This window comes from Marmota monax, unplaced genomic scaffold (assembly GCF_021218885.2).
Source record: "Marmota monax isolate L192 unplaced genomic scaffold, Marmota_monax_Labrador192_F-V1.1 WCK01_AAM20220418_F8-fsc00077, whole genome shotgun sequence".
Lineage (NCBI taxonomy): Eukaryota > Metazoa > Chordata > Mammalia > Rodentia > Sciuridae > Marmota > Marmota monax.
In genome coordinates, this window is record NW_026694610.1 from 3,651,864 (window position 1) to 3,671,568 (window position 19,705).

General features: G+C 39.3%; 1 protein-coding gene across 2 annotated transcripts in view; it reads left to right on the forward strand.

The window, feature by feature from the left end:
• Agxt2 (alanine--glyoxylate aminotransferase 2) overlaps nt 1-19,095 on the forward strand; it is a 35,521-nt gene extending 16,426 nt beyond the window's left edge. For both annotated transcript variants that reach the window (XM_046422300.2, XM_046422301.2), the window contains exons 8-14: nt 3,534-3,634; nt 4,606-4,698; nt 7,289-7,421; nt 8,705-8,796; nt 10,368-10,517; nt 14,633-14,731; nt 18,389-19,095. In XM_046422300.2, coding sequence (XP_046278256.1) covers nt 3,534-3,634; nt 4,606-4,698; nt 7,289-7,421; nt 8,705-8,796; nt 10,368-10,517; nt 14,633-14,731; nt 18,389-18,496 — 776 coding nt within the window. In that variant the 3' untranslated portion in view covers nt 18,497-19,095. The remainder of the gene's footprint in view (nt 1-3,533; nt 3,635-4,605; nt 4,699-7,288; nt 7,422-8,704; nt 8,797-10,367; nt 10,518-14,632; nt 14,732-18,388) is intronic.
• Nucleotides 19,096-19,705: the final 610 nt, after the last annotated feature.

A 19,705-nucleotide genomic window follows, 5' to 3' on the forward strand; every position in this document is an offset into this window, starting at 1 on the left:
GGCAGTTTTCCTTCCATATCTCTAGCCATCAGGAGACAGGCTGCAAGTTGTAAATGGTAGGTGGTGATGTCCCTGTACACACTCAGTCTGCTTTCTCTGACAAGGGTCTGAGGCTCCCACCCCATCCACATCTCCCTCTGCATTCCTCCTGCTGACCACAGAGATGCTGTGGTGCTGTCTAAGACAAAACTAAAAGTATGGATAAAAATTCTGAATGTTCAGTCACATATAGATGCAATTGAGCTGGGACCTTAGTATTCCAGAGTAGAAGGCTTCCTCTCTCGCCTTACCGGTTCCCTTAGTTGTCCCCACCTTCTGGGACGACATACTGATGGTGGCTTCCAAAGCTTGGGCAACCCTCCTAGACAGTCTTCTCCCTCCTCAAGTTCTCTCCTACCCACAGGATTTCATGCCTATCTATGTGGTAAAATTTACAGCTAGTGAAGCATCTGTCATGCCCATCAGGAATATGTTGAGCATCTTTAAGCATGGTGGAAATGTAAATATGATTACTTTTTAGACATTTAGGTTAGGTAGAAAACCACTGCTGGTAGCAATATGATAGCCTGAGTTAGCTCCAGGTAAAATCAAATGAAAATCCAGGATAAATTATGAAAACACTCCCTCTGTAAAAGCATGATTCAAAAAAGTAAGAATTCTCAGAAGTCTCTGAAAATCAAATATTACTTGATTAATACAAGTAAAATACTTCATATAATATTCTAAACTCACCTATGACAGTCAATGTTCCTATTTATACAAAAACCTATTTAATTTTATACAACTAAACTCAAGTACATTACTTTTAAACCTATTTAAACATAAGCCAAGAAATAAATATTCCACTAGCCAAAGTACACCTGTAATTAAACTAAAACTAGCAAAACTGGGAACTCAGAGACTACTCTTTTCTATACTTTTTGGTGGGGGTGGGGGTGGGGAAATCACATCAAGACCAAGTTCTTACTTGGAGAAAGGAAAATTCTTTATTTAGGAGAGCTTATTTTCTCTTCTATCAAGGTTATTTTTAAAACAACAAAAATGAAAGATAAAATGAGTCTGAAGAATGATAAAAATGTTCCCACCTACCTGTATAATATACTTCATGAGACATTCTTTTTTTAATATATATTTTTTAGTTGTTGATAGACCTTTATTTTATTTGTTTATTTTTGGTGTTGAGAACTGCCCAGTGCCTCACACATGCCAGGTAAGTGTGCTACCACTGAGCCCCAGCCCCAGCCCCAGCCCCAGCCCATCCATGAGAGATTCTTGGGCTAAAGTATTCTTACAATTCACAACTTGTTCTACTAGACCTGTCAAAACGATCTAAAGGGGGTAAAATGTGGTTAAAGGTCATTTTCAAAATCCTAAAGTACTCCACTAGTAACACATTGAACTACTAAGTTAAAATCATATTTTAGATTTTTCTTACCCATACCTCATTTCTAAACTTTGAGAATGTCTTTTAATTTCTATTAGTTCTTTTTAGTTATATATGATAGTAGAATTTGTTTTGTCTTTGAAATTTTACAGGTGTCTTAAATTTTATTTTATTTTTTTATTGGTTGTTCAAAACATTACAAAGCTCATGATATATCATCTTTCATACTCAATTGGGTTATGAACTCCCATTTTTACCCCAAATACAAATTGCAGAATCACATCAGTTACACACTCACGTTTTTACATAATGGCAATATTAGTGACTGTTGTATTCTGCTACCTTTCCAATCCCCTACTATCCCCCCTCCCCTCCCCTCCCATCTTCCCTCTCTACCTCATCTGCTGTTGTTCAATTCTCTCCCTTGTTTCCCCCCCCTTCCCCCTCACAACCTCTTATATGTAATTTTGTGATTTCTAAAAAAAAGAAAAAAAATCAAACAAAAAATTTCTCAAAAACCCAAAATGATCATCAGGGTACTGCAGCCAGCTTTTGCCGAGGGAGTACTATACTTTTGCCTAGGGGGTACTATACTTTTGCCTAGGGGACCCTATACTTCAGTGTTCATAGCTCTGTGAAGTGCAGGGCAGAGATGACAAAGTCCAGAGCCCAGACAAAGGAAGGGATTGGATAGGGAAAGCTCTCCAGCCACAGAGCTGGAATTCCTAAGAGGCCACATCCTTGTAGGTCAACTAGAAGTAAATGCACCAACAACTCCTCACATGCAAAAAGATCTTCAAGGATTCTCATCCTCATGTTTAATGGAAGTGAAGAGGACCTGGTAGTAATCATCACTGAAAATTGAACTACTGGCTGATCATCATGATTGATGATGATGATGATGATGGTGGTGGTGGTGGTGAATGAGAATGACACATGACATATACACAGGTTTTTTATATATGTCACTACCTCAAGCTGATAATTGAGAGGACTCTTAGGCTGGGAATACCTGTGTGCCCAAGAACTGCAAACGCAAATATGCTCTGGAGAAATCTAACCCATTCTAGGCTGCACAGAATTCTCACGAATGAAATCTGGAGGAAAGTAAAATACCCATAGTCAAAAACAACTAACGTACAAGGAAACAAAACTTCACAATCAAGAAAAAGACCCATGAATATTTCAACACTACTGTCAGACAGACAATAAGATGAATATGTTTGATGTATTTAGAGAAAATCAAATATACTGTGGGTAGGGAATAAGTAATTATAAGGAATGAAAATGCAAGTTTTGAAAACTAATATATCTTCTAGTAATAAAAAAGAAAAACTAGCATTTAAAACTCAGTGGGTGGGTTTATCCACAGATGAATCCAGCCAAAAAGAAAATTAATGAGTTAAGGACTTAGAGGATACTTTATTCCCTAGAAGAAAGACTTTCATGTGAAATTGCTCAATGTCTCATACCAATCACAATTTCTACCATTTATTTCCCTATTAATTCATTAAAAATTTACTAAGCAACTACAGTATACCAGACACATTTTTGTTTGGACACAGATTCTAAAAATTAATAAGGCACAGTTCCTTTCCTCAGTTAAAGAAAAAAAGGTGTGTACACAACAGCACAGGATCCAGTGTCCATGACTACAGCAGATACCGAGTTATCTGGTTCTAGCACATTCTCCATAGCCTGAATTCCAATTGTTTTACAGAGATATTAACTAACTCTGAAGACAGAAACATTTTGTACTTTAAAACTGTACATCATATTAAGTCGTAATAAAAAGTAAATGAGTTATTTTCAAATAAATAGTCCAATTACATTGGAATTAAATGCATTCATTAGAGAGGATGGATAACCTTAGGTAAAATAGCTAGCTATACCAGACTCATTGAGAAATGAGGCATTTCTTCCCCAGATGGAAATTGTTTAAGTGGTTTGTTCATGTCTCTATGGCTGTTCTAATCAGTATAATTGGTTCACACAGAAACAAATGTCCTCATATCCTAGTTTACCATTTTATGAGGATCTCTAACCAATTTGCTCACCCTGTTTCTGCTTCTTTTCTGTTTTTCCCCATTTTTCTGGATGCCTTCTTCAAATCTTCAAATGCTGTGGTTTGTGTGTTTATTTGTTGCAGACTGCTGCCAAGCTAAAGAGCAATATATTGAACAGTTCAAAGATACTCTGAACACCTCTGTGGCCAAGTCAATTGCTGGATTTTTTGCAGAGCCAATTCAGGTGGGTATAAGAACCGTACACATTAGTTGATCAGTGTCCCATTATCAGAGAATTTTAACTCATACTTGCTCAACAATTTCAAATTAATTAAATGCCCATTGCTGTATCTCTCTTCAGATTCAATTCATTGTCTTGGTCCCTTTAAAAAAAAAGAAAATTAAATTAAAAAATAATGTTCTGGTTTTCTGTTAACTTTTTTAAAGATCCATCTCCTCCATTCCCACACTGAACAGATACATAAAGCTACTGAATTGCAACAATTCTCAGGAATAAGGAAACCCCAGTGATTTTTATGTGCTTAACACCCAACATTTTCAGGGGGAGTTTTCTTAAATTTCACCAAATCCCCTTATTCTACTTTCTTGTACTCTAACAAAAGAATAAAGTTTTTTTCCTTTCCCCAAAAAGCATGACATAATAGTAATGGCTCCTTTTCTCACCCATAGTTTGAACAGTTCTGCAGGCTGTTTAAAACACTGCTAACATTTGCAGGTAAATGGATGGAGTTGGAGAATATCATGCTAAGCAAAGTAAACCAATCCCCAAAAGCCAAAGGCTGAACATTCTCTCAAAGGCTGAACAGTGGGAGGGGGCATGAGAAAAATGGAGGAACTTTAGATTGGGCAAAGGAGAGGGGGTGAAGGGAGGGAGCATGGGGGTAGATAAGATGGTGTAATGAGATGGACTTCATTACCCTAGGTACATGTATGATTGCACAAATAGTGCAACTCTGCATTGTGTACAACCAGAGAAATGAAAAGTTGTGCTCCATTTGTGTACAATGAAATGAAATGTATTCTGCTGTCATGCATAACTAATTAGAAAAAAAATTTTTTTAAATGTTTAAAAAAATAAAACACTGCTAGCATTACTATCATGTTAATAGTGATAATGATTCATCTTCTTTTTTCTAAAACTGTGAAAGTTCTTTATGCTGATGTTACAGGTCTTCTTTGTTTGGTCTTTTGCAGGGTGTGAATGGCATTGTCCAGTACCCAAAGGGGTTTCTCAAGGAAGCCTTCAAGCTGGTGCGAGAAAGGGGAGGTGTGTGCATTGCCGATGAAGTGAGTAGCAATCCGAGGGTGTAACTTGGTGCAATGGGAACAAGACAGTCACAGAGAGAAAACTCTTCAAATCCTCCTTGGAATTCCAGGAGGAAAGCAGCAAGTGCACAAACTTGGGAGCGTGACCATAAATGAAGGAAGCTTCTTTCCAGTTGGCTGGCTGGTTTGTTAGTAGATTAGTTGGTTGGTTTAACAAGTACAATAGAACATCAACATCCAAGGTGATGTCTATCAAATAAGTTACTAACAGGCATAGATTATGCTACCATTACTATATGTGTTTTTTTTTCTTTAATTCTTTTTTGGGGATTGCTACAAGAACACTAGAAAATCATATAAGAAATTTTATCTCATAACCAAATTTTCATCTTAATTTTTACCAAATTAATATTATTTTTACCAAAATAATATTAACCAATCTGGCAGCATATACTTTTTTGACTGAACTTGCCTGGAAAGGATAGTTTTATAAATTATAATCCAGTCAAGTGCCTCTATTGCTGACATTTAGAAAATAGTTCTTGAAAAATTGCAAACTAGTTGAGTGGAGATAGCACTGTTGTATTAAGCACACAGTATGCCCAACAGAACTACTTTGAAGACAATAAAACTTATGGGCTGTATGAGTTCTAGCTCATGTTTTTAAAAGGATGGATCTACTGAGATTATACCTCATATTACAGCATATCAAATAAAACAGACTTTTGTCATCTGAGAATAGCCAGGAGATAAACAGCCAAAGAATGGCCACCAGGCATGGATGTCCTCCCAGCTCACTGCAATAATGATTGCACTAATACCTAGCTAGACCCACCAAGGACAGGTGGAGAACTTGTGTTTCATGCCTGTTTCAGTTCCACCATCTGTGCATGAACAGTTTTCTTTGAGTAAAAATTCAACGGATGTTGCACTGTCCCTTGGCAGAGATTTTGTAAATGCCTGTTCTTTACGTGTACCAGGTGTCTGTTATGCCCCCAGAGTCCTGCTGCCCTAGTGTACTAGCATGACTTGGGCCAGGATCCTCCTGCAGTGCTCATCCTCCCTTCTCCAACCTGCCGGTAAACTAAGCCAGGACCTACCTGAATAAAGTTCACCCGCTATTCACAAAAGAAAACTAAAGTCAATCATTTTGAAATTAGCTACACCAGGGAAGTGGATGAACTTTGGCCTCTGAATCAGCACATAGTGAGCTGCCATGGTGGGACCAACTAGAGAGAAGGTGGGAGGAATTCAAAGAAAATAAGAATTTCAGAATTTTTCAAGAGATGTGGTTTCCTGTCTTTCAAGAATATAATTGGATGCTGCTCTCACATAGGGTAACCTTAAGGCCTGTCCTAAAGGCTGTCCTAATGAATTTGAAATTAACTGCTTTTAGGCAGATTGCACATTCAGAGTCCCACCTTATCTCTGTTATAGACCCAGCTGCTCCACTTCCAGGAAGGCACTTGAGGTTATTCGCCTGGGAGTGATCCATCTCTGTCTTAATATTGATTCTTCCTAAGTGACTAATCATGGTTTACTGCTCTGCACAATTTTGTTCATTGTTCAAGTAATTTAATATTTCACCATTTACACCATCTACTTATGGCTCCTAGATAAAGTGAAAGAGGAAGACAGGCAGAAAGACAAAATGTATAGGCTTCATTGCAGTATCTCATTTGGGCCAATTAATCAGCTTTCCCAAAGGCCCATGGCTAGGAAGTAAAAGACTCAGGATTCTGCCCAGATCTTTCTGACTCCTATATGTAAGCCCTTCTCCTACACTGGTTAGTATCATCTAAGAATAACCCCAGGAATCTGCCTTTGTTGCAGTGACCAGGAGAGAGTAGGGAAAACAAGAAGGGAGCCTGAGAAAGAAACTTGCTCTTTTAATTGCATATTAGAATGAGCTTCTTCTATACCTAATCCCCACTTGCAGTGCTCATCCTCTTTCTCCAACCTGCCGGTAAACTAAGCCAGGACCTACCTGAACAAAGTTCATGTGTATACATGTGTGGAGACAGACAGAGACAGTCAGAAAGAGATCAAGTTTACCTTCACCAGAAAAGCCCTGTCAGAAAATTTTCATGGAGATATTTGTCAGGCTTTATTCAATTAAGCATTTCTGCCACCCCTTCATTCGTTCTACTAATATTAAGTGTCTTTTTTGTATCAAGCACTGTGCTAGACATTGTGCATAGGGGAGGAATAAGGCAAGGTCCCTGCTATTGGACATGTGCAGTGGAGATGAAAGTCCACAGTGAGAGGTCCTGATGGCATGTACCTGGAGTGGGAGCTCAGGAAAAGCTTACTAGACCAGATAATGAGTAAGCCTGGTTTTGATAGACATGAAGTTAGTGAAATGAAGAAGCAGGAAAGGGATCTTCCAGAGAGAGAGAGGACATGACACATAAAAAACTAAGGTCAACTTTCAGTCCAAACCACTGCAATTTCTAGATAACAGAAGTTCAACTTCTGAATTAACTGGATGAGCTGGGCAGAGAAGGAGGGAGAAGGGCAGGGAGAAGAAAAGGAAAAAAAAAAAATAAAGACTCAGATTTTTTTAAAATCCTTAAAAGTTTTCCAATGATTTTGCATCTGTTTTCATCAGGTACAGACAGGATTTGGAAGGTTGGGCTCTCACTTCTGGGGCTTCCAAACCCATGATGTGATGCCTGACATTGTCACCATGGCAAAAGGGATTGGGAATGGCTTTCCCATGGCAGCAGTTGTGACTACTCCAGGTAGGACCCCAAAAGTTTGTTCTTGCTCCTGGCCCTCCCGCATTGGCAATGGTATCAGGCATACAGGTAGAAACTTATGTGGGTTGGAGGCAGTCACAGAACTACATGATGCATTTAACAAGCAAATGAAAGAGAAACAGTCTGTCTGCCAGACTGTGGGGCAGATGGGGAAAAGCCAGCCCTTTTGCTTTAGGGAAGACTAATTCTCCCTTCCCCACAATTGAATGCAGGGTCCCACCACACTGACAAAGGATAGGAAAATGTGCTGCAAAATCAAAACAAACCCAACTCTGGAACTTCTAAGAGTCATAGTCTTCAAAAAGATTCTTATGTGATTACTTGTGATTCAAGGTTGGAGAGACAGATTTCTCCATTCAAATGTCCAATGAACAAAACAGTCAAGTACAAGTAAAATCTCACTTACCCAGAACATTCTATGAAATGAATGTTAGAATACATATTCCATGGAACTAGGCTTTGCTATGTGTCATTTTTTATAAACCATTGATTATTGAAGCTCTTAAAATCATTGTATTGATATTTCCCACCAATAGTAAGCACATTTGTAAACCACTAATTAGGTGCCCCTGTGATATTTCACTGTGTTTATTGAATGAGTACATGTCCAAAAATATGGTCATCGAAGGTAAAGTACAATGAATATGACCAACTCTGAAACAATTGGAATCACGTTACTAGATTTTGATGTGAGTTTTTTTTTCTTGATACTTTATCTCAAGTAGAACTCAGGGAAAAAATACAGGTTTAGCTAATTTAAGGTTCTATACAAAATTCCCAATATGTCCAAAATTTCAAGGTACTTTCCCACCCAAACAACACATTATAAATTTTGTTATTAAACTTCTCATTGAGCAAGGAAGCTCTTTCTCTTTATCCCCTGTATTAGCTCAAGCTGATAAGACAAAATGCCACACTGGGTCTCTTAAACAACAGACACTGATTTTCTCACAGATTTGAAGACTAGAAGTCCAAGATCAAAGTGCCAACAGGGTTGGTTTGTGTTGGGACTTCTCTTCCTGGCTTGCAAATGGCCACCTTCTTGTTATATCTTCACATAGCCTTTACAATAGGTGCCTTCTCAAAGGCACAATCTCCAAACAGTCACAATTGAGGTTAGGTTAGGGTTCATAACATCCTATTAGATGAATAATGAATGAATGAGCCCTGATGCCATTTCCCAAGTAAACATAACCACAGTGGTGTGCTAGGAGGTGACAGGTAGGAATGTGTCACTCTATCCACTTTTTATTTTCTACCCCTAGAAATTGCCAGATCTTTGGCTAAACGCCTGCTTCACTTCAATACCTTTGGAGGGAACCCCTTGGCCTGTACCATTGGATCTGCTGTGCTTGAGGTTTGTTCCAGCACTCACATCAACATTGCACATTTCACAGAATATCTATTTGAAAACCACCCAATGTCAGAACTCACATGTTGCTTGAAGTGAAGAGCTAATTAAATATTCATCAACTTCAGTTAGGTTTCCAACTGTTACTCTGCCTCCTCCCTTTTTTAAGTTCTACTTTGGGTGCTTAAAGTATATTAGATAAGAAATAATACATAATAAACCCCACATACGTGGGAAGTATAAGAATTTGCCTCGCCAGGTGGCAATGTTATCTATATAGTGTCTTATGGATAGTTGCTAACTTCTATCCATCTTTTTATCTTAATTTTTAGCCTTGTATTGTATGTTTTTCTTCCTTTCTTTTGTTTCACTATTATAAATAATGAAAAACTAAGTTTTATGTGGTTACAACTAGGTAATTCAGGTACTATTAACAACTGTTCATCCCTATACCATTGATTTAGCCTTGTATTAGCATATTTTCCTCTTGAAAATGTCCTTTTAGAAAAAGTCCTTTAAAAAATACATAATAACATTTGCTTAAATAAGTATAATGTATTTCTGGAAAAATGTCTAAGAAGTTCCTAAATTTGTAGGAATGGAAACTGACTGGGGTGAATCATTCTACCATCTACCCATTTACACTCTAAAATTTTTGAAACATGAATATGATTTACCTATTTGAAAAATTGAATTTAAAAGTACTTTGAAATAAAAATAAGTAAGTTAAAACTATTTTGCTAACTTAAGATTTATCTTCAAAGATGATTAAGTTACAAGATGAGAAAATGTGGGTAGAAATGTGTCATTTATTTTATTTTTTCTACACTGCTAACTCTTTTTGTTTTTTGTTTTTTTTTTAGTGCTGTGTCATCTCAACCAATTTAGAAAGCAGAGAGGGTTTAAGTGAACCAATAGGTCTTTAAAAATGTCAAGATTTGCCTGGAATCATGCAATTACTATCATCTAAATGTAGAAGTAGTATATTTCATGTGTCTTGTCAAGAATCATAGGTGTCTGCTATGGGGTAGAACTTAGTTGAAAATCCTTTAATATCTTCAGGTGCCCTGGCTCTGGGTAAACACAGGGCTCAGCTCAGCTAAAGAAGGCAGGGTCCCAAGGTGGGGCACTTAGGCTATGAGAGCTTGGGTCAGGCTGAAGGATGCAGGACAAAGGTCACTAACCCTCAGCAGAGAAAGCACCTGTGAAATTTCTTTCCTCAGAACATTTATATTTTTTATCACTGCACCCTAGTTCAGCAAAGCCTGGACATAATGAAATTCTGGATTATGGAATCTATGTTACTGACACACTGACACATGCCTTATATTCTCTCCTAAATTTCTCTTACTCACCCCTGAAAGTGGGAGTGTTTGGGAGAAGCATCCCTTTCACTGAGACCTTTTAATTGCTTACTGCAAATCTTTTTGTGTTATCCATGGTGTGTCCACACTGGACATTCTGGGTTTGGTGTGTCTGGTTACTGTAAGAGGGTCATAGACATTTATCTCTCTGTGCTTCTCAGTCAATCTTGAAACTTTGGCCACATAAGCTCATTTGGGGCTTTTTCTCAACAGGTGATTGAAGAAGAAAAACTACAAGAAAACTGTCAAGAAGTTGGTACCTACATGTTACTGAAGCTTGCTAAGCTGCGGGATGAGTTTGACATTGTTGGAGATGTCCGAGGCAAGGGCCTCATGATAGGGATAGAAATGGTGCAGGACAAGGTAGGTTCTGATCTGCTGTGCTCTTGGTGGCTACTCAGTGCCAGCAGGAGGTAGAAAGCACCAGCTAAAAACACACTCTTTTTTCACTCTCGGGAGAAGGAGAGGGTGACATAGATAGCAAGACTCAGTGAAGCCCTTCAGAGATAGGGAGGTAGTATTGACTATGAACAAAATGCTAGCAGATCATGCAGATCTCATCGACACTAGAGTCCATGCCACTAGGAAATTGTGATTTTTCTCCCTAAAACAAGAATGGGATGCTGTATGGAGAGAAGAGGCGGGGAATCTTGACAGGGCAAGGAGTTCCCAGAACAATCTCATAGCCCTAACTTTTGTCCACAATATAGAAAGTGGGCAACTGATTCCTTGTTATTTGGTCTTAACCATACCCTTCTACTTTAAAAGTACTGATTCTCAATTCACACCATAGACATAAGACTCTTCATTAATAGTCAGTAGAAAGCTGGGATAGTTAAATAGAGTTGAAATAAAGTAACCTGAGGCAGAGCCCTCTGGTTCATGAGCCACATCGTACTTATTATCTTCAGCTGGTCACCCAGTACCAGATTGTTTTGAGTCCACCCTAGTTCTCACCCCATGAACTCCATGCAAGATATCTAAATTCAAGTCTAGACTCAAGAGAGGTAAACCCAACAAAAGAAGAGGTGTGTCATTATGCCAAACCCAATTTCTGTGTGCTCATAGTCACATGAACAAAGATGTTCATGACAACTTTCACAGTAAAACATCAGAATCTTCTCAAATGGCCACTGATACAAAAGAGATACATTGTGGCACATCCCTAATACCAATGGCATAGATACATGTTTTGATGTGGAAATATGTTCAAACCCTTGTGTGGGAAAAATGAAACCACTCCCTAAACAGTGTCTTTAAAATGAAATCCTTTTCTCCTCCCTCTGCCATATATCAGTTTTAAGCACAGGCTCCACCCAGATTAGAATCCCAGCTCCTCCTTTCCCTAGTTCTACTCTCTGTCCCCTGAATGCCATTCACTATCCTACACACAAATGTCACCTCTCCTCTCTGCCTCTTCCGTGGAAGTCCTGGTCTTCTACAAGGTCCAGTTTCATATCTTCTCCCTCATCTATTGGCTCCATCCTTCAGAGAATTCCTCAAGTACTCCCTGACAAAGGAGCTCCTTTGGAAAGACCTTCTGCACCATCTTGGACAGCTCTGACAGTGTTCCATAAACTAAGTGTCTTATGGACAACAAAAATTCATTTTTCAAAGTCCTAGAGGCTGAAAAGTCCAAGATAAAGATGACAGCAGATCAATATTAGGTTATGGTTCACTTCTTGGTTCATAGATGGCCACCTTCTTTCTGAAACCTCATGTGGCAGAAGGGGCAAGGGAACTCTCTTGACCTTTCATAAGGGAACTAATTTCACTCATAAGGGTTCCACCTTCATGACCTAATCACCTCCTGAAGGCCCATCTGCTAATACTATTACACTGGGAATTAGGTTTCAACATATGAACTGGGGTTTGGTGGCAGAAACATTTCAATCTATGGCATAAACCATGTATGAACTTAGTTTTTATTGTTTAAATATCTTATTTTCTTTAATAATTTTGCGGCCAGGAAACAAAACATGTGGTAGGTGCTTTGTGGATTGATTTTAGCCTCCCGCAATGCCTCTGACCACATTCGTGTAATTATAACTCTGCTATAGTGCTAGCCAGCATAATCCAGGATGATATTCCCACCTCTCATACACTTGGTTAGAATGTAAATTGGTGCAGTTCTTTGGACAGCAATTTGTTTGTAACTATCAAAATTTTAAATGTTTAGACTTTTGGTCTTGCAATTCTACTTCCAAAAATGTGTCCTAAAAATACAAAAATATATAAAGATGTATTTGAATATGGATGTTTGCTGCATTGTTTATAATCATGAAAAATTAGAAACAACCTAAATGCCCAATAATAGGAGATTGGACATATAACTGGCAAACAGTGAAATACTAGGTAAGTTTTAAGACTATGTCCAAATATACTTACATGGAAAGATGTCCAAAATATATTATAATTATTAAAATAAAATTGCATAATTTTTTTTATGTCCTTAGGCATAGAATAGAGGGAGAGAAAAATTTTCAGTATTGCTTCCTGCACTTTTACCATGGAATTTTTTTAAAAAATCATGTATTATTCTTATAATTGTTTCAGTACAGATTTGTCAAAAAAAAAAAGTAAAAACCCAAAGAGATAAAAACGGATGCCTAAAGCTACATTCTGCATCCAACAAGAAGTTGAATTACTTATGTGCCTACTTTGTTTTCAAGCAATTGAGACACAAGCATGAACATGAAGGCCTGAGCAGGCTGCCCTGTCACTTGCAGTTTCTGGCCCTGCCTGTCCTTGTGGAATGCAGACAAGATTTTCAATTAGTCATAGCTGTCAAGGTTGGGGTGGGGTAAGATGGAAAGGAAATAAGGAGGTCTGGTCCAGACCAATGTTGGGGTGAGGCCAGACAAACTCCATCTTTACAGATCCATAAAGTTGAGCAAGGCCTCCACCAACCCAAGCCTTTCCAATAATGCTGGCCCCTCTGATCTCTGTTCCTTCAAATCTCACTTAACTTTTCTCCAGTTCTCGCAATTTAACACTCAATTATCTTAGTCTTCCCTCTCCAATAAATGAAAACCTCAGGGGCAAGCAAGAATGCATTGTGAAATTTGGAATTCGAAGAGAAGATCTTAGTCTTTTCTCCCATCCCAGATACTCCATTACCAATAATCTGAAAGTTGGAATGTTACTTTTCTTTTCATAAAACTTTAAGACAAATTTTAAAATATGCAAACAAAAGGGGCCCTTGGAAGTCAGACACATTGCATAGTAAGATACAGACCCCTGAGCTGGGGCTATAGCTCAGTGGTAGAGTACTTGCCACAAATGAGTGAGGCACTGGGTTTGATCCTCAGCACCACATAAAAATAAATGAATAAATATATTGAGTCCATCTACAACTTAAAAAAATGAAGAAAAAAAAAGATACACCTTACAAGGAATAGAGAATTTTCGGAAAGGGCTGTATCAAGAGGCAGTGGGGAGAAGAAAATAGACACCAAAGCACATAGGAGGGCAGATAGGAAGTGCTGAGAATGATAAAACTGACCATGGACGTGGAAGGAGCCCTTCTCTACCTGCAGGGGCTGTCAGGAGCAAGGATCATGTTTTATGTACCTAAAACCAGACAGCCAGGGCAGCAATGGAGGAGGAATGGAGCAGTTCCTTGCCCGGCCATCTGAGCAGCATCTGTTAAATACAAATCCTAAGCCCAGCCCAAATATTCTGATTTGGCCTAAGGTGAATCCCAAGTATTTGTACTGTGATAGGCTTTTATGTAAGAGACATAAAATCAGACTTAAAAATAAAACATAATTAGAGGGAGATATTTATGCTCACAGATGAAACAGAAGATACAGAGAAACAATGCAAGCTGAAGCTTGCTGTCACCAAAGGGAATTGACGCGTTGAGCCCCCACACAGGGGAGCAACAACATCAGTTACCTAGATATCTGACACAGCCTCTGGGGCCCTGAAGGGTGTACCTTTCCTCCCGCTGAAGATGAAGTCTTGTGGGTGGGGGTGGGGGGAAGCAAATTCCACAAGCAGGAAAGATGAGGACACAATGGTCCCACCCCAGCTTCCTGGCCATGCCAGGACCCGGGGGAGCACTTGGGCTGCTGGTGCCCTTGAGCAACTGTTGAGCCACTTCCTGGACTTTGAAATGCGCTCTTTGCATGGACAGAACACAGGGAAGAGTTGAGAAGGATTTCAACATAAATAAAACAGACTCCAAATTCAGTTATTGAGGAACCAGACTCCCAAGGTAGCCATTAGCAGAGCCAAGATTCGCTGGCTATCTGTATGGAATTTCATCTTGTTCTTGGGAATTTGGGATGAAGTGGAATAAAGACAAATATTTTTAATAATACCCTCCAAAAATCTGGTTCAGCGAATTAACAGCTTTATTTAATTACAGGCTCATTCATTGCTTTCCTTTTGTTTTGTTTTCTCCCTGTTGGGAAATAGTTCTTCTAACCATGCAAACACCAATTAGGAAACTTTTAAAAATGTTTTCACAGATGAGCCGCCAGCCCCTTCCTCCTCAAGAAGTAAGTCAAATCCATGAGGACTGCAAAAACATGGGTCTCATAGTGGGAAGAGGCGGCATTTTTTCTCAGGTAAGAGAAAGGCTGATGTTTAACTGTCCTTTTAGGTAGGTATATCCCTGAGATGCCATTGCAGGTGGCTTTTCTTCAGGACTGTAGGCTCAAAGGAGACTGCTCAGGCATTCTCAAAAGGGGCAGTTACTCCTCCCTGTGGCCACGAGAGGGCGCTGTAGTGAAATGGTTTGGTTATCGCGGTTCTGCAGGAAGAAGATACTGGCAAGCTTAAGATGTACAGCCAGCCCACATAATTAACGGTATGGAGAATGGTAGAGATCTAACAGTCATGCAATATACAGCTTGTCTCACTTATGAGTTAGTTTTAACTCCTGTTAAATAAATCCTAGCCAACATTGACTCAGCCCTGAGTTCTGACTTTATGAACTTGCTCACAAAGCAAGTGACCATTGTGGCAGGGAGCCACCTAACAGCCTTGGAAGTCCCAACTGATCCCTGCAGAAGAGGTGGGGGACCTACTGGGCATGGTCCCTAGTGCGGTACTCAAGACCAGATACGGCCAGTGCCCTCAAACTCTGGCTGGGAAAATCAGAAATGGAGCTCTTTCCCCTCTCTCTTCCTGGAAAAGCCAAATCTCAGCTTCACAGTCAGGACCTGCCCCCTGAGCTGCTCATTGAGATACTGCTACTATGAGCTACATGATCTGTCCCTAAATCCCTCACACTGACAGGTCCCACACCAAGGATGGCCACCAGGCAAAGATTTAAGAGTAAGAGTAATGTCCAGCTCCCCTAATTTGTTCTTGTGCTCTATCATCTTTCTTGCCCATTAAAAAAAAATATGTCACATAATAATTATACTTATTTGTGGGGTACTATCTGATATTTCAGTATCTATATACATTGTGTAATGTCCAAACAAGGGTAAGCATATATATCACCTCATTTATCTTTTTTTGTGTGTGTGGTGCTGGGGATTGAACCCAGGACCTTGTACATGTGAGACAAGTACTCTACCAACTGAGCTATATCCCCAGCCCCATTTATCATTTCTTTGTGGTGAGAATATTCAAAATTCTTTCTTGCAGCTTTTTAAAATATGCAATGAATTATTGTCTATAGTTGACCAATTGCACAATAGGACACCAGAACTTCTTGTTCCTATCTAATTGGAGCTCAGTGTCTCTGACAATTTCAAACATTTCTCATTTCTGCCAGTTTCCCTGGTCCATTCCTGCCTCCTACTGACATATCCATTTCTTGCCTCATACTTTCCAGAGAAAATTCAAGCTATCAGTCAAGACCTCTAAATAAACTCTAAATATTTGTTTTGTATAAATTAGATAACAAAACTTAATTATTAAAATTCTCAGCTATGTGAGTTATAAAGACATGAAACAATTGTTCACTTACTTAGCTATTCCTTCATTACTTGGCCAACATTTATTAAGCCCTAAGCAGCAGGTGATATGCTGAAAACTGAAGATATAATGATAAGTAAGGCTGGTCCCTCCTTCATGAAGTTGATAGGAGAGAAAAACATATAAACAGAAAATTGCAATGCAATCTGGTGAACTCAACTTCAAATATAAAAAGAAGTGTTTAGAGGAAGACAACGGTTAGCCTTTTGGACTAGCAGACTGTTTACCAATGACCAGGGGCTGTTTTCAACATTTTCCCTGTATGAACTCATGAAATGACCTCAAAAAGCCTAGGAAATAATACTAATATTATCCTTGTTGTACAGATAAATAAAAAGAGGCATGGAGAGGTTAATTGCCCAAGTCATATAGCTAGTAAGTGGAAGAATGAAGATTCAGAGCCTGGCAGTCTGATTTCTGAATCTCTCCTCTGATAGGAATAAACCTAAGGTGATAAAACTGGACTCAGGGAGTGTGGAATACAGGGGGTGTGGCTTAGGATGCTGTTTGAACTTGAGCAGTGGTTGAAAGGACAGAGGAGACATTCGAAGGATAATTTTGGAATTCTGACTTGGTTCAGGTGGACCTGAATGAATTCATCCTTGAACATGCTCCATTTGCAGTAGCTTGTGAACATCTGGCTATAGTCAAGTCTGCAGGGCTAAAATGAAGACCACAGCTGAGAATTTCAGCATCTAAGTGGTGAGAGAGGATCAGGACATCATACAGGAAGCCAGTGTCTAGGTGATAGGCACAGTGAGGTGTGGTAAAACCACCATTTGACGGCAAAAGGGGAAGGTGCCCAGACAGAGACAGAAAGGGGCAGACAGCATGAAGAAGGTTAGAAGAGAGTGGAAGCAAGAGAGTAGAGAGGTTCAGGAAAAAGGAAGGTCCAAAACATGAAGTGGACAGGAAGGATAAGAGCAAGAAATGCCCAATGGATTCTCCAGTTGATTTTAGTCCAGTGATGTCAGAAAGTTACAGGAACAGAAAGCAAACTAACGTGGACTGGGATGTGGATGGGATTGGAATTGGGATGTGAAGTGAAAACTAATGCCCAATAGGCATCAACCCATCTTTCTAATATGTTTGAATAAAAGGAGGAGGACAATACCTATACTGTAGCTAGAGGGGACCAGGAATCACCTCAGATGGTTATTTGTTGTGATTTGGATTTGGATTGTGAGAGAGAGCTTTAAGCCTACTAGTTTAGAAGCTGAGGGAAAGTTGAAGTTGAAAAGAAATGATAGATGCAAGAGAACCCAGGAGTGTTTCTGGAGTGGTAGTTATGGGAGTGTCCAAGGTCCAGGGCACAGACAGATGATTTGGAGTCAAACAGTAAGGACATCTCCTTCTCTGAACCTTTGGAAAAGGATATAGATGGCTGTCAGAGCAAACAAGTTTATAGAAAGGTCTTGCTTGGCAGCTTCAATTTTCTCCAAGAATTATGAGGCATGGTTGTCTATAAAATAAAATGAAAAGCATAGGAGTGGAGAAAGAAAATTAAGGATATTGGAGGTTTAGAATGAGAGAGAAAATTGGCGGAGGTCAATAAAAATCTCAGAGATGGGGAGACACTGGAGACCCTGGATATCTGGTGGTGTCATCAGGCATGCTCTGTGACTTCCTTAACACTTCTCAGTCATGTGAGTTGGAGGAAAGCAGTTCAGTTATAGCTTTAATCAGGCTGAGACTGGGCCATGTGGGTATTAGCAGCATAAAGGTGGAAATGCAAGCAAACTGAAAGGGCAGGTGAGAGCATACTTCAGTCAACTGTGTGCTCCAGGCTGGGTAGGAATGAAAGGAAGAGATCTGAGTGGGGAGAAGACCTGAAGATAATGAAGGGATGAGGAGACTGGGGCTCGGGGTGAAAAGGATAGGTATAAATGGGAATCCGAAATTGGGTTATTCTGGTGAAAAGAAGGCTCATGACATTGGTTTTGGGTGTGAGTGAATGCAGAGAAATGGAGATGAAAGTTCTGAGAGCTTGGTCCATCAGAAAAATGAAGCTAATTGGTTGGGTTCTATACACATAGAGGGAGGTCACCTTGGTGATGGCAGTAATTGAGTATAGAGAGGCACTCAAGATTTCAGGAAAGGTGGTAGACAGACAAGGAAGTGGACAGATGACAAAAAGAAAAACACTTTGAGATGGTTCTGGAAGAAGGAGAAGGAGATATGAGAGAAATGTAAGAAATGTCATAAAAACAATGTGGGAGTCTTAGTTTAGTGCATTTTCCTCAAAGCCATTTGATTCTCTGATGATTTGTTGCTCTATTTTCCTGTCTTCCCAGACCTTCCGCATCGCACCCCCAATGTGCATCACTAAGCCAGAAGTTGACTTTGCAGTGGAAGTATTTCGTTCTGCCTTAATTCAACACATGGAGAGAAGAGCAAAGTAGAAGTTTTAGAAATAAAAAAACTCAAGCCTTAGGAACTTCCCACTTCTATGCAAGAGTGAATCTGAGGAATTTTCAAAACCACTGGCATTGGGAGTAAACCTGCAGCTCTCTCGGTAGTTGTAAAAGACAACTGCCTCCTGACCATATTTATTAACAGAGCTCCTATTATTGAGAATTCCATCATAGAGAAAAGGATCTCTGTCTTTAGCGTAGAGAATCACTCATATTTAGTCTACAACCATTTGATTTTCCTTTGCATTAATTAGTTTTGGAATGAATATGTGGTACTTTTTTGGCCAATGAATCCTGAAGTAAAATCTTTTGGTGGCGGTGCCTTCAGGGAAAGCTTCTCTACTTTACTCTTCAGCTCAAGAAGAGATGTCTTCTTGTTGCACTGAAAACACCTTATGTTGAAATGGGATTCCTGGAACCACATCATCCGTCTTGGAGCCAATGGGAAAAGCCTGATTGCTGGGGTTGGAAGATAAATGGAAGCTGAGCATTTACTGATGCTAAGGAAGCTCTGATAACCAATTCTGGAGCCACCCTACCACAGGTCTTCTTGATATATGAAAGAATAAATTCATAGTATTGCATGAGTCCTTTTAAGTTTTCCATTATTGCAGCTAAAAGCATCCTAAGAAGTGGGAGAAGGTGGGCTGGGATTGTGGTTCAGTGGTAGAGCACTTGCCTAGCATGTGTGAGGCACTGGGTTCAATTCCCAGCACCACATAAAAAAAATAAATAAATAAAATAAAGATATTGTGTCCATCTATAGCTTAAAATATTTTTTTAAAAAAAAAAGAATGTGACCTGAATTTTTTTTAAAGAGAGAGACAGAGAGAGAGAAATTTTTTTAATATTTATTTTTTAATTATTGGTGGACACAACATCTTCTGGTTTTTTTTTTGTATGTGGTGCTGAGGATCGAACCCGGGCTGAACTCATGCCAGGCGAGCGCGCTACCATTTGAGCCACATCCCCAGCCCTGACCTGAATTTAAAAAAAAAGTAAAGAAACGGGAGAAGGAATTTTCAGAGCTTTCTTTTCTTCTTCTCTATTCCCACTTCCATGATCCTAATCTGGTCTAAACCTTCATTACTCTTATTGCAAAAGTTTCCAAGTCCAGAATTTCTCAAACTTTAGACATGCATTAATGATATAGTTGGGCACAAACTTTAGACATGCACTCGTTTAGAATATGCATTC